The 15,054-nt window shown below is 45.4% G+C and overlaps 1 protein-coding gene across 1 annotated transcript in view; it reads right to left on the bottom strand.

The window, feature by feature from the left end:
- Positions 1-15,014, bottom strand: part of LOC111867321 (vitellogenin) — a 40,252-nt gene extending 25,238 nt beyond the window's left edge. The window contains exons 1-9 of the mRNA XM_023857065.1: positions 14,959-15,014; positions 11,988-12,136; positions 10,651-10,788; positions 8,638-8,790; positions 7,097-7,333; positions 6,266-6,511; positions 4,321-4,778; positions 3,421-3,589; positions 672-1,255 (exon numbers count right to left, since the gene is read on the bottom strand). Of these exons, the coding sequence (XP_023712833.1) occupies positions 672-1,255; positions 3,421-3,589; positions 4,321-4,778; positions 6,266-6,511; positions 7,097-7,333; positions 8,638-8,790; positions 10,651-10,788; positions 11,988-12,113 (2,111 nt within the window). The 5' untranslated portion in view covers positions 12,114-12,136; positions 14,959-15,014. The remainder of the gene's footprint in view (positions 1-671; positions 1,256-3,420; positions 3,590-4,320; positions 4,779-6,265; positions 6,512-7,096; positions 7,334-8,637; positions 8,791-10,650; positions 10,789-11,987; positions 12,137-14,958) is intronic.
- Between the last annotated feature and the right edge of the window lie 40 nt (positions 15,015-15,054).

Below are 15,054 nucleotides of genomic sequence, written 5' to 3'. Positions count from 1 at the left end.
CAGAAGGAAAGAGACCACTTGGAAGAAGAAGACTAGGCGGGTGGATAATAATAAAATGTATCTCACATAGATTAGGGTTGTATGGACTGGATTAATCTGGCTCAGGCTAGGGAACAGCGGAGGGCTCTTGTGAATACGGTAATGAACCTGGGAAGTTTTTGAGTAGCTGCACAATTGGCGGCTTCTCAAGAAGGGCTCAGCTCCATGAAATTGGTTAGGTGGTTAGTTAGTTAGCTACGTTCCGTCATTACAAATTTTTATTTGTTGCTCAACATTTGTCAATACCGCGGTGCTAATTTTTTGCCGAAAGTCAACGGTAATAATCATATTTTGACGATACTACTGTTATTATCATTATTATTATTATTATTGCTATTTTTGTCATTGTTGTTGTTGTTGCTGCTGCTGGTGGTGGTGTTCTTATTTTTATTTTGTCATCTGTGGTACAGATGTCCCTTGGCCGACCTTCTGACTAACATGGTTGGTCGATGATGAACGATTGTTAGGTTATTTAGCAATGATGTTTCAACTGAAGCAGTTACGAATCGCCGGAAGTCGCTGTGGACGTTGAGAATACAAATTTTGCGGAGACTGAGGAAACCAGCAAGAGCTAGGCCAAGGCTGCCGGCAACCTGCCCCGAACACAGTTCTGTAGAGAGAGGGGCACTTACAGCTCTGAGAAGACGGGATCCTGCGAGTTGGCCAGCGACATGAAGGAACTGCGGATGAAGGCCGCCACAGCCAGGCTGGGGTCGTACCAAGTCAGGACGGCGACGCGCTGTAGCAAGGCTAGCTCTGGCTTCGTGTAGAATAAGAGCGCCGCGGCGGCCACCCGCACAGCAACCGGCTGCCCCACGTCATGGTACAGAGACAGCAGGATCGGCGACGTCTTCTCCGGGACGCGTAGCGCCTGGTACTTCATTGCGAGGACGGCCGTTGCCCTGAGGTAAGGAGACATGCTCATGTCTTCTGCAACGCCTTGCAGAGGAGCAAGGGCTGCGACCGCACCCGTATTTCCCAGGGCCGCTATGTACACGCGGAGCAGCGACGGTTCTGCTCGCAGCATGCTCGCGTACCAGGAGATGTAGTGCGAAGCGTGGGTCAATTCGCAGGTCGCGTCGAACGTCTCGTATGTGTACTGGGCATGACGTACCCTCCACTCCACACACGCCGTACGCAGCAGGTGGGAAAACGCAAGAAGAGAGGTGATCTTCAGATGTTGGTCTTCGCGAACAGCCCAACTTCTCACCAGCTCCTGCAAAGTAACACTTGCTGTTTACGCGCGTCTTGCTACTGACCATACAAACTATACCGACCGAGCGATCGCCGTTTGTCGGCGAAGTTAGTGCCAACTTTAGCAGATAGAGGATGTCGCGTGGTCAGCGCAACAGATCTCCACGGTCGTTAATTTCGGTCTTCCAGACCGGAGCCGCTACTTTTCCTTTCAAGTGGGTCCTCAATTATCCTCACTAGACCCCTCACTGGACCCCGTTGCAGAATCACTACTTCTCACAAAATCTAGCAGCGCCGGGAATCGAACCCGGGACCTCTGGATCTGTAGCCAGGAACTCTGACCACTACACCACAGAGGCGGTCCTGCTACTGACAATGGGGAAGGTGACTGACACACACCTAGTGAAGAAACTCCCCCTCTTTGTGGAACCCAAAAATTCAGTGTTGTATACGTAAGAGCCCTCCACCGGCCCTTATCCTGAGACGGACGAGTCCAGTCTGTGGTCTACCCTTCAACTCCATTACTTTAACACCCATTTTAATTTGCTGCATTTATCTACGTCTTGGTCTTCCCGAGATGTCTCTTCCCTTCAGGCTTCTCCACCGACCGACCCTTTTTATGTCTCGCCCTTCTCAAAAGCGACGCATGTTCCCACTGTCTCACCCTTCGTGACTTGCCCTTTACAAATTACGAACCTCCTGGTGTTCTGCCCAACACCTCAGTTTGCATTATTTCCGACGGCAGTGGCAACCGTAGTTAAGTTGCAGGGAGCGACATTCTCTTCAAGAGGACGCAACATGTCACACATGTTCTAATCCCTGAAGATTGTACTGCAGCCGTACCTTAATAGCATCCGCTCTCCGTGATCTTTAAGTGGAATTGTGATTTGACACTCTCGTTCCCAAACATTACAAATTTCACACAAGTTCGAAAAATTTATCCACCGTTTTTATATTACGATTTCATGTTAGAGGGGTAAGGCACTAGCGCCACGTCACACCACCCCACACCGTGTTCACCCAGATCTCTGGCCCACATGGGAGGCCCCGAAATTGAATGTGATGAACTGACGCTTTCGCTTGTCATCGGTGCGTCTGTTGGTCCGTCTGTTCTTACTTGTCCCCATTGTAAACACGCAAGATAAACAGTGCTAAATGTGTAGGATCTGAGATTCTCACAGCGATAGTTATGAAAATAGCGCCGTGTAGTCATTATATGAACCGACGTTTCGGAGTAACGTATCACCTCCATCTGCTGGGTCAGAAATCAGCCGAGCAAGAAACCAGTGAGAGCAGGTGGCTAGGCAGAATGAGCTATCAGTCGGGATACAAATTATATAGTGATCTAAAAATGGATGTAATACGTTCCTCCGAAACGTCGGCTCATATCGCAGAAGATGTCAATTTTCAGCGCTAAATGCAGAGAAGCTCAGAAGAAATGAGACTTGCGTGAGGGGGAGATGACGCGCACTATACATCTGTGAGATATGTACGCTCTAAAGCTAAGTGCAGTGCGTCCAGAACAGAGTTTAAAAATGAACACACATCGCTACAAATTACTACGTGTGATTTTCTCACTCATGTTCACATTTGCGGTTGGCTCGATTTCTGTGAACTGCGTAAGCTTAAGCGCATTTGGTTCGAGACAATATTGTGGCATGTTCACAGCGCCCCGGCACGTGATATCGCAAAGTCTGCCGATAGAGGGCATTCAAATATGTTCCCTGATCAGAATGTGTTTCGCCAAAAGTCCCCAAGCTGATAACCTGAAGGGTGTGGCAGTGCTGGAGACCAAGATGCGTTTAAATCAATAGAAAATGGAGAAGAATTTGTATTGGACAACATAGAACTGAGTGGGAAGGCACAGCCCTTAACAATGACACAGAACAAGCTTTATAAGCTCTAACAAGACGGCGTTACTGCAAACAAGGATTCCGACATGAGCATAATATGCGAGGAAGGCAAACAAGACGTGCAGGTGCAAACCCGCGAAGCTCTCCTTTGAAGAAACAACCGTCACGAAATCTGGTGACAATGTCTTCAATGAAATAATGCACGCAATTACACTGCTCCTCGCTTATTGGAGCAGTGGGTTGGACTAGCATAGGCGGACATGTGGGCAGTACTGTGGCGTGGCTACGGGCGGCATGGCAGCAATTGCAAGTATACTGTACTTGGCATGCTCACGTAGAACTCTCTGATCATATCAGGGCCTGGCGTCTGCAGATGCGACGGCACGGCAGCCATTACTTCGCTAGCGTCTTCACCCCTCAGGTCCCTCTGCTCGATCCACTTCTTCAGGATGTGGAAGGCGGGGTTGGTTCCGCACATGACCAGAACATCGCGGTACACCTTGCTGAAAGCACGTCATAACAGCAGTTTGTGGGATTTGTGGCAGATGCATCCAAACTTACTTGAAGCGTAAACAAGTAGTGATGATTTTCTGAAGTAGCCAGTGTGGATACAATTTATTATTGCAGTTCCTTCGTAAACTTCATCAGAATTACGTCATTGTATTGGTACAGTTATATTTGTGGAATAATATTTAAAGCGGTCGCTTTCAACACCGCGAATTAGATCTTAATGCCAGTCAGTGTTGAAGTGTTGAATACAGTACCAGAAACATGGCGGTCAAAATCTGAGCTACAGTAAACCGTCGTTAATCCGTATTAATTGTGGGGTCATCCGGATTAATGAAGTAACACAAAACTTAGAAAACTAATAAATAGAAAATTTAATAACATGGATAGTGCTGATGAAAAAGTATAAAAATATCAATGTATTAGGGCCTTTCTTTAAGCAATACAAGCTGAAATCTAGGGTCTCCATCCAGCTGAAAGCAATCTTGGATATTTTCAGTCTCTCCAGCTGCCCTCAACACAGACTGAAAGTCCTCTTGCTCCTAAATCCCACGTGTCTTTTCAAAGTTTGTGCCCAACTAACTGTGAGAAGAATTTTTCATATTTGGATCCAGATTAACTCTAAAGTGATTGGCGAGGGTTTACCGTATTAAGTTTAAAAATGAGTTGCTCTTTACTTCAGATAGGAATATCTGATCTAAAATATCTTGTACATTTATTTTCTCACCTTTCTGAGCGCTGCTCCTTGTTGGTCCGTGGCTGCAGATTAACATTTACAACGGCCCTTTGCAAGTCAAGTAGTGTCATCTTGCGACAAATTCGAACAGCAACCCACACCTTTTCTAAAGTCATTCTCTCGTAAATCATTTTAGACGCTTCAAATTCTCTCGCAATTTCAGTTACGGTTTCTTTCAGTTTCATGACGTGCAGAAAACTTCTCTCGTAACCTTGGAGCTTTGAAACGTAGGGACTCAGAGGTTGGTGAGGGGGATTATGTAGTCCCAGGAGCTCCAGATCCCACTGTTTCCTTTCTGTATTAGAAACTACTGGCTCAGTCCCGTTTGCATTTGATGTATCCTCTGCTCGTTCTTCGTCTTCATTGCCCGACGAGGTTCTGTTTCGTGTCCCTCCTTCAGTGTCTCCTTGGAAATACCGACCCTTCGCCTCAAACAGGGAGCACATGTCCTGCAGAGAGTGCAGTTGGAGGAGACAAAATTAGAAACACTGAATCAGCTATTTGAAATAACAAATGATTTGTTATAACTCACGTTATACGCCGTGATCTATTGAAGACTCACATTTTGCCCTAGACACGTATGAACAGTAAGTAAAACAAGGAGGCGAAGAATATCGTCAATCTTTTGTTTTAGTTGAATTTTCTTGAATCAGCTGAGAACTCTAGAACAGCAAGTATATCGGGGGGAAACTATGCTACAAGCCGGAAGGTCGCTGGTTGGATCCTCGATCAGGTTATTGGATTTTTAAATTGATCTAATCTTCCAGCAGCACTATGTCCCTGGGGTAGACTCAGCCTCTAATAGAAATGAGTACCAGGAACCTTCATGGGGTAAAAGGGCGGCTGGCCGGCCTGCGCGTAAGGCTGACCTCACCTTTTCTAGGAAATGTGGGAGCCTCGACGTCTCACAACTTGATGGTCCTTCACGGCCTGTTACAGGAATACCTTTACTTTTGTGAAAGTGTATGGTCATTACACAAGCGAATTTAAATTGTTGCTTACGAATGAGAGTAAACATTTCGATTCCAATTGTAGTAGCCGTATAGTTTTGTCTGACATTCAAACAATTGTTCACAGTTAAAGCAAGTGTCACGTAACTTCGAACAAGGCCAAGAGTAACCTTGAATGCGCAGAAGAAAAATTTCAGACAAGGAGGTGGGTTCGAGGGTGTGAGAAGTGACAGTTGTTTGTACAACTGTCCTCCTGTCACTTCTCACACCCTCGAACCCACCTCCTTGTCTGAAATTTTTCTTCTGCGCATTCAAGGTTACTCTTGGCCTTGTTCGAAGTTACGTGACACTTGCTTTAATAAATGTACGAAATTTTTATGATTTGTCTCCTCTTAAGTCACATGTTGCTTCCTCACGAAACACGCAATCTTGCAGCATTCACATGAAAGAATAAACAGATTTGTATCCTTGCACAAGAGCTGTAACAGCAGACTGAGGTACAGCAACTCATGTCATACACTGTTCCGTAATTTCGTGTGCATGTAGCTTCAGTCTCTCCACAATTCCAGCAAGAGTAGAGTTGCATGGAGAACGTTACTGACACCAGAACCAACCTTGAGGTCGCAAATTTAGTTGTAAATGAGTTTCTCACAGCTGTGACGCCGTGTAGTCCGGCAGAAATTCACAGCTGCGCTGCCGCTCTCCGCCGTTCTCAGGGTTGGTTTCTTGCTTGTCTTATACTTGGACCCTGTTCCTCCGAAATAATGTGAAATTCTACCGGACTGCACGGCGCCACATGTCAGAATTTACCATCGTGATGAACTGCAATTTTGTTGTCACGTGGTAAGCACTGTGACATCGGAAAATGTGTTTAGTGCGCAGAATTGCGCCCTAGTAAAATAATGGTTTCCCGGAATCTGCTTTTTACTAATTGCAGTCATAGTGAAGAACTGAAGTTGTGAGGAGCTGTGAACCAAGAGGCACACCTTGTCTCCGTTTATGTTTGTGAATCTGAATTTCAAGTCTTGCAAGACGACAGGATCTGCATGTGGGCTGAAGCGACGTGAAACTTCCTTAATTGACTGGAGGTTCATCGTGAGGTACGAACTGACAGACGCCTCGCTCCCCTTGTGCAGGTGAAGGTTCACTATCACCCTGGAATTTGTCTCTGACTGAAGTATCCTGAAATCTCGCTGATCGCCACACCCGGACAGCCTCGTCACCGAAGCTCTCTGAAACACACCCACACACAAGTTCACATCTCGCCCTTGGAAGTCATTCTCCTATTTAAAAGTTTGTGTTCTTTTCCTCAGGCCGTCCCAATGCTGGGGCAGGAGATCAAAGCCTACTTTTCCTAATTTACAGGGGCCCACATGTCGCTCCTGGGCTGCACGACCATCTTCCACCCTCTATTCAGTCATTTTCAAATTTCAGTCCATTGTGTGTAACATGCGCCCTTGAAGCAGAGTAATTAATATATACAGAATATTCATTAGAATGCTTTGTCATGTGCAGTGGTCAGTTATGAATTTTGAATGGACAATATTGTGAAGATGCCCGCGATCGGAAGCCATTTGCACAAGCGGAACTCGAAGTGTTTTGAAACAAGAAGGCAATTGAGTGATTCCGCAACGTCGAATGAAATGGACGTAATTAAGAAAGGATGGAGTCATGTTTACTGGTGTCCTGAGGAAGACTACGAGAACAATCGTTCTGGTTCAAACAGAATACACAGAATTATTACCGCTGAATTAACTTCCTCTGTAAAGACTCTGGAAAAATTTAGTTTCAAAAACTTGTTTCTTGTTTCTACTTACGTGCCAGAAATCTTGACACGCGTTGCCCCCCGGCTGGCATTTCTTGGACGTGGGAAGCCCGAAATGCAACTCTGCCCGGTATTCACAGTTTGAGAAGTTCCGTGTCTTGAATATCTCGATGAAGTTCATATGGTCGCATTTGTGTGCTGACGGGAACAGGTCGGGCTGGGCCAGGGCCACGGATCTCGGGACTCGAGTCACTTCGTACAGAACCTCGCATCGGCCGAACACAGAATTCTGAAAAGGAAAACTGTCTGCTTCTCAGCGCCCCTTTTGCGTCGTGTCTTGGCGAAGTAACAGCTCCAGTTAGAAAGATTCGCTAAGTCGTGCCTCAAGAAAGGCGCACCACTAAAGTAAACCCAGCCCCCCCCCCAAATAAACACCTATCACCACCAAAACAGAGAATTATCAATAAACATGTGCCTATAAGGCAAGTACCAGTCGAAACACTTCCTCCTAGCCCACTAAGCATTTGCTTGGCTGTCTGGCAGTCGGTCTGCTAAACGGACTCGAAATGCATTTCTCGCAGCCTCCGTCAGTCTTCAGTGTCGGCATGCAGAGGCTGTCGGAACGTGAACCTGACAGGATCAGGCACGCCACTTGCGCGTGCGCACGCGTCGAGTGGGATCTGAGAACCGCGTTAGTTCAGCTCCTGAGCATCGCACGCTGTAGCGGTCCGCTGCAGGGCATGTGTTGCGGCCTGCTTGTAAGGGCGTTTTCTTTTTCATTTCTTGGGGTGGGGTGAGACTGAGTTCACTTGTTACGTCGGCCACTGTTTGTTAAAATGTAGTTTGATAGTTTTCTGTTCGGGTGGTGTTAGGTGTTTTTTTTTGGGGGGGGGCTCCGTTTGGTTTAGTGGTGCGCCTTCCTTGAGGCACGTACTCGTAACTGGAGCTGACTATCTTCTATTTTATTTGTAACACTTGCCAGCTTGAGGCAAAATTTATGTTCGTATATAACATGACACGTGGCACTGGTATCGGCAGTTCAATAGCTGTACGTATTCCTATATGCAACTGCCTGACGATGGTCTTGTACGGCCGAAACATGTAGCAGGAATAAAAGTCGAATTGTAAAACATTAAAAGCGAGTATATTTGTTGTGTGACGATTAACGTAATTCCTGTATATGTATATGGCCACTATTTGGCCTATTGTACGAGCTGCGGATGATAGATGAATGTGGAGAGGCGGTGGAATGAGAATTGGCAGGGGAAACCGAAGTACTCGGAGTTAACCTACCGCAGTGCCACTTTGTCCACCACAAATCCCACATGACCTGACCTGGGAACGAACCTGGTCCGCTGCGGCGAGAAGCTGGCGACTAATCGCCTTTGAGTGCCATGGCGATAAGTGCCGATTTCTGCCTGAGTATGCTGATAACCTAATGATCTGAAGGCTTGAATACAGTTAACGTGTGAAACGGTACGTTATCTCAGAAAATATAGGAGCCAACGTAATATTCGTGTGAGATATTTTGGGCACGAGATATTGACAGAAGTGGACGGGCAAGCAGCGGTATGCCTGAGAGTGAACACGTACCTCCATCAGTCTGTAGGCCGTGTTGATTTGGTTTCTTGTGTTCCTGCTGCTCGGTTTTGAAGGCCTGAAATCAATCTGCAACTGGTTCACCATTCCTTGAATGAAATTCATTTCCCAGTCCTCCATTCCGGCCTTCAGTGACACCGTCTCCACCTGCATAAAGGCAAACGTCCAAATGTAACACAGTTCCCTCTGTCCAGGAAATGGTTAATGCTGGACATATTCTTTTCATATTCAGATTCAAGATATTTTAATCCAAAAATTGATAAATTGTCGCAATATGAAACAATTTTATCGCAGTATTTCTAAGCCTGCTCCTTACCCAGCGGAAGAAAGGCGTTAGAGCTAACAACTGGTCCTTCAGTACGTAGCGTCAGTTTCCGGTCCGTCGGTATGGGTCATCAAACCAACGCAAAGACAGTTTATGAATGAATGATAAAATGACATTTATTTTAAAGCTGTTAATTTCCATACTGCTTTCAAGACGCAAGTTCTGCGCAGGCGTGACGATCACACTTACCTTGAACCGGGTTCTATGACATAAAATTCATTTACAGCCTCAGAAAGTGGGTCGATTCGTGGAGATCCAAGGGGGAAAATTTTGCACTTTCAGGCACCACTCAGGTACAAAGTGCATGCTGAACAGGCGCTTCTGTTGAAGCAGTCATAAATTAAATAACCAACTGTAGGAGGAACTGTTCAGTTCTGATAAACAAAAAATAAATTCACATGCCACGGTGCACTGCGGCAAGGCGATAACACTAAACTGTGTACTCAATGGGTATTTAATTAGTATAAATTCTTCCATGTTCACTATTACTAGAGTAATGGGCGAGAATTAAGTAAATGTCCATATATTTTCTAGCATTTTGAGATGTAAACCCGCTACTAGGCAACGACTGCGAAATAAGCAATTACACAACAGCCATTGCTAAGTAACTGCTCCGCAAACAAACGTGTTTCCACGGCAACACGAGAATATAACAAGAATAGCAGGCGGTTCATCCCGAGAAGTTGCAAGCAGAAAAGTTAGGAGTCAGTGATTTTAGTGGAGTGGAGTGACTTTGTTGGTGCGTTAGTTAGAGAACCGCTGCAGTTCAGTCGTTGTAAGCTGTTGATGCTGGTAGCTGAGGTAGGGCGAGAGTTCGGGAATTCAGAGGAAAGGGAACGTCCGCGGTTGGAAGCCACTACCAAACAACGGCAGTGAAGTCATGACTGTGGACATTAGTGTGTGTGTAGAACAGTGAACTGCAAAGCGTAGTCACGCGCTCTATCAAAGTGTGCAATAAATCCGAAACCCGTCAATAGCCACACTCAATCACGTGACAGTACTTTCTTCTAAGTCGCAGTTTAGTAGAGAATAAGACCAATCTTATTCTATTCTTTTCTCTTCTGCGGCCACAGTTATAGCTGAATATGCGGGCCATGAAGTGCACTCCGTTAATTACTTCGACTAAAGCAAGACTTCGGAAGAAAAGTGGTTCACTCTCTACAAATTTTGTTCCGAACTTTCTCCTCTCCCGTGACGTAACGTAAGTAGCCTACGTAGCTGCTCGAGAGCCGATCTCAGCGTCCGGCCGCGCGGTCTAGAATATGAACCGTCTTCGCCCGCTCGAACACTAGGTTCGTGGCTTCGAATCCCACTCAAGATATGGATGTTCGTGTGCGGGTAGCGGCCTTCCGACGGCTGATCCCCCGTCCAAGGAGCCATACCAATTTTGTAAAAAGATGAAAGAAGTGAAAAGTGGCCAAGGTCCAACAAAGGGCTGTAGAGCCGTAGATAGATAGATAGATAGATAACGTGTAACGTCGTTAAACGGTCAGATGCAAACAAGCATTGAAATGCCGTGAAACTTTTTTCAAAAGGAAATTCTGGAACGTCGATTTTGATCCACATCAGAGAGAAATGTTTCTTTATAATAATTATCATCATCATCAACAACATCATTATCGAAACGAGCACAATTGAATTAACACAATTTGCTTAATGAAGAGCTGTGTCAGCATAGTTACCCCGTGCTGGCCCAATTTGACGGCTACTGTGGAGCCTGTGATCGGCAGTTGTCTGAAGTCCTCCCGGGCGGTGTTCATGTGCGACCACCATCCTCTCGGCAGGTTCTCGTGGAACTTCGTGTAAGTCATATTCTGGAACTTTGAGACACATCACGAACTTAGCCCACACATTGCTGGTACCCTCAGACATAGAGCGAATATTATCTTGTAACAGTTTCCATTCACAGCAAACCCTCGCTATTCCGGATTAATTGTAGGGCTAGAGGTCAACCGGTTAAGCAAGAGGAAGCCACAAATAAATGGAAAATTTAAGTAGTGATGATGAAAATAAATAAGAATATAACTGCAGAGACTTTATTTAAAAACTATAAAAAGACAATACATTTATTCATTGATAGAAAACTCAGAAGTTGTGCTTGTTTTAGCGCGTATTAAGAAATTTGCCTGAACAGACAAGTGACTCATCTGCCTTCCTGAATGTCACGTGTCTTTTGAAACATGTACTCAACCGTGAACAGCATTTTTCATATTTCCCTGCGGACTATCCGACATCCGAATTAACTGTAACCGGATTAGCGAGGATTTTCTCCTCTTATAGAAGTGCAGGGACGTGGGGTCGTGTTGGGAGGATTGGAACCTTCGGGTTTTGCTTCGCTGAAACTCTTTTTGACAAAAAGCAGTCTTAAGTCAGATGTCTTGAAAGTGTGGAGGAATACACGTATATACCCTGGTTGGCATATTTGAGGTCCCAGCTTCGATTCTGCCCCAACAAGAAGTGCCTGTGATTAAAAATGTCTTAATGTTCTTCATTTGTTGCAGGCAAAGTGTCACACTATGAAAGAAATCACATCTGCTTGCTTCCTTCTAAATTTACATATATGGCATGTAATTCATCAAATTTCTCACTGAAGAAAAAATATACTTACTAGCTTTTTACATACATCCACTCCACATATCCCATCATAGCATAGTAATCAATTAGTTAAGCACAGGGACAACTTTACCTTTATTATTATTTGTTGCTCAGGCCTTCTTTAACCTGTTCATTTATTTTTGTATTATTTATTTATATCATGTTCTGTTTGTGCTTTTCCTCATATTTTCTATGTTAAGAAACAATTCAGTTCATTCTGTTGATACAGAGCTTACGTTCATATCGCTCCTTCTACCAGATAACACATGGTATCGTTAGTGGAATGGTATTGGCCTTTAACAAGAGCGTAGAAGGCCCTACGTCTCAGAGACCTGTGGGTAGTCAGGGTTTGAATTGCGTTTAGATACCTCAGGACACAGAAAAGCGATGGAGTTGGTTTGTGTTTAACGCGTCCGGTTGTTACCTTCAGCAGCAAGATGCCAGTGGGGTCCTTCTGCACACGCATGGTGCCCTTGTAGTGAATGCCTGTGTGCTGCTGTTGTCCGAGGCTGGGGAAACCTGCCACAGTTCGCCCCTCCAATGCGAACATGTGCTCCGCTCTGGGCTTCCAAGCTGCAGGGAGGGAAACCATAACTTTGAAATACGTGTCCAGTGTAGATTATATGGTGAAACTGTGTTTATGTGTCGATACCATGCAGAGAATTTGTCTCTTCAGTGATGACTTCTGTTCTGAAAGTACTCTGATTTTAACAGCAAAAGCCGTCAAATAGTTATTGGACATATGTGCTAGGTCGCATGTGTGTCGAGTTATTTTAATGGGTTTAATGTTTGTATTAACTCTCGCAGATGGATTATGGTGCGCTTGGTTTATATACCCTATCATGTGTTTGTGTAGGTGTCGTGAAATAAAGACTACCTCTATCGATTGGGCCCAACTGAGAAGGTTTTACCTGAAGAAGAAGACAGAATCCAGTCTCCGAAACACTGTGCGTTCTAAATAAAAACAGGACTATGGATAATGTCCAGAAACACAGTAATTGTATTAATACACCATCATTACAAAGTTCCAGATCTTATAAGCTGAAAGATTCTGGAACGCGAAAAGAAAACGCACAAGAGGCCGTTAACGTACTTGTTGCTGGAGCGTCTGAACTTCTAACTTCATGAAGACTCCTCTATGTATCAATCAGGAATTTTGTTCCGTTTCAGTGACTCCCAAGCAGAATATTACTTGAGGAGCACGCGAAGCATACAGACAACGGAATTAAGAAGAGACGACCATTAATCATTGTCGGTTGGGTGGAATGACCCTGACACTGCCATTGCCGAAGTGTACACGTAGGACGCATGCGTCAAGTGTGACAGCCACCAACGTGTGTGATGCGTCTGAGGCTGAACGTCCACTTGTTGCGTGTCACAAGTTGGCAGTAGCGTCAGTTGACGTAATAAGCGTCTGGCCCGACAGCAGCGGCATTTGACCGTACTTCCGTATTGGCGTGAGATAGGCCTTGAGATGGTCCGAACAGCGACATACGCAGATGAGGTCATGTACTGTGACTTGCAGTACAGACAACTGCGCGCGTGCCTACTTACGTGACTATGTAATGTCTCTTTGTTTTCTTCACAGTTTTCCGCTTACTTCCGCTTACATTCCTGTCATCACCTATAATTCCTTTGAGAGACAAGAAAAGGTGAAGCTATCCCTGTACCCCGCGACAACCAACTGCGCTACCGCGTGTTCCTTTTGCGAGACAAAAGTTTATGTAAAAGCCTCCATAAAGAGGCTTAAAGATTCGTCTTCTGTTCCTGCTGTTTCAGAGCCGCCATGATCAGCGGTACCGGGCTTATGAGGGTGACACCACAATTCCTGGGTCATGTCCTCGCAACGTGGTCCACTGGTGCTCCTCCTCCTACTGTGACGTCACTGTGGCACAGCTGCGGGGATGCACTGCGGCAGCAATGACGCGTCTCCACATCCGGTGTCAGCATGACGGTGCTTCTCTACATTGCAGTCTTGAGGTACGTCACTGGCCTGCACGCTCACCTGACTTCAGTCTTCTCGATTTGTTTGTCGGATGTTTAAAAGCCAAGGCCTATTCCAGAGCAGTTGATACCAGCGGTGAACTGTGGCGTCCAATTCAACAAGTTGAATGTGAAATATAGAACACACCCGAAACTTTCGAACGGCTGCGGTCCTCTTTATAACACAGAACTGAATTGTGTGTCCGTGAACATGGATGCCATTTGGAAGATCTCGTATATTAAGGCGAGGTAAATTAGTAATTAATTAAGCACTATGACGTATATAAAATGAACTGGTATTAATAGTACTTTTGTTCGTTTCCTTCTTGTAAGTAAATTGTTAAGTTTGGGAAGTATTTAACTTGTCACCATAAAGTAATAAAAGTAAAGCTATCCCTGTAACAGGCCGTGGAGGCCCATAGGTTTGTGAGACGTCGAGGTTCCCACATTCTCTAGACAATCGGCTCATAGATGGTGGCAAGGTTGTTAGCCTTACGTACCGGCCGCGCTTTACCCCAGGGAAGAACTTGATAGTCATTGCTGTTAGAGGCTGAGTCGACCCCAGGGCCATAGTGCGGTTAGAAGGTTTAGGTCAATTGAAAAAAAATTCAATGACCTCATCGGGACTTGAACCCGCGACTTTCCAGCTTGTAGCATAGTGCCTCAACCAACTACGCTACCGTCACCATGGAAATAGAAATTAGAATTGCTGTAGTTTTCTAAGGCCCTCAGAGTACATATTCTTGTGAACTTTTAACTTATTTTTATTTCCAGAAACAACCCTCTAAACGGTGGTATATAATAATAATAAGGCACTATATGTGTGTGTACAAAGGAACTCCGTGGCCTATAGTCCGCAAGCGAACTATACCCACGGATTGACCGCCGCTTGTCGGTGAGGTTAGTGCTAACTTTTGCGGATAGATGGTGTCGCGAGGTCAGCGCAACGGATCCCCACAGGCGTTAATCTCGGTTTTCTAGACCGGAGCCGCTGTTTCCTTGAAATAGCTCCTCAGTTATCATCATGAGACTGAGTGGACCCCGTTCCAGACCCACTGATTCTCAGAAAAATGTGGTGGCGCCGGGAATCGAACCCGGAACCTCTGGATCCGTAGCCAGGACTCTGACCACTAGACCACAGAAGCGGTCCCATGTGTGTGTAGATATTTTTAAATTAAAATGATGAAGACTAAACGCTAAAGTGGACCGACGGTAAAGATAAGTCCCAAAACTTTATACGAGTATTAATATCTTTCATTACATTAGTAATAATAAATGTCAGAGTAAATTTAAAGACAAATAACTGTAATTATTATCACTTGGTATGCGGCCCTCGCTGCGTATTGGAAGAGCCCAACGGGCGCCGTGCAAACTGGTTGTTCATTCCTGGTGCACAGGCGCGTTACACTTACCATTTTCTGCGCGTGACGTCGGAACTGCAAAATAAGAAACAGCCGGATTAGCGATTGTCATGTGACTGTCAACCCTAGGGAGGTCTCTTGTACTTG

This window comes from Cryptotermes secundus, unplaced genomic scaffold (genome assembly GCF_002891405.2).
Source record: "Cryptotermes secundus unplaced genomic scaffold, Csec_1.0 scaffold1964, whole genome shotgun sequence".
NCBI classification, from domain to species: Eukaryota; Metazoa; Arthropoda; class Insecta; order Blattodea; family Kalotermitidae; genus Cryptotermes; species Cryptotermes secundus.
The sequence above is the reverse complement of the archived record's forward strand: the minus strand, read 5'-3'. Positions and strand labels throughout refer to the sequence as shown.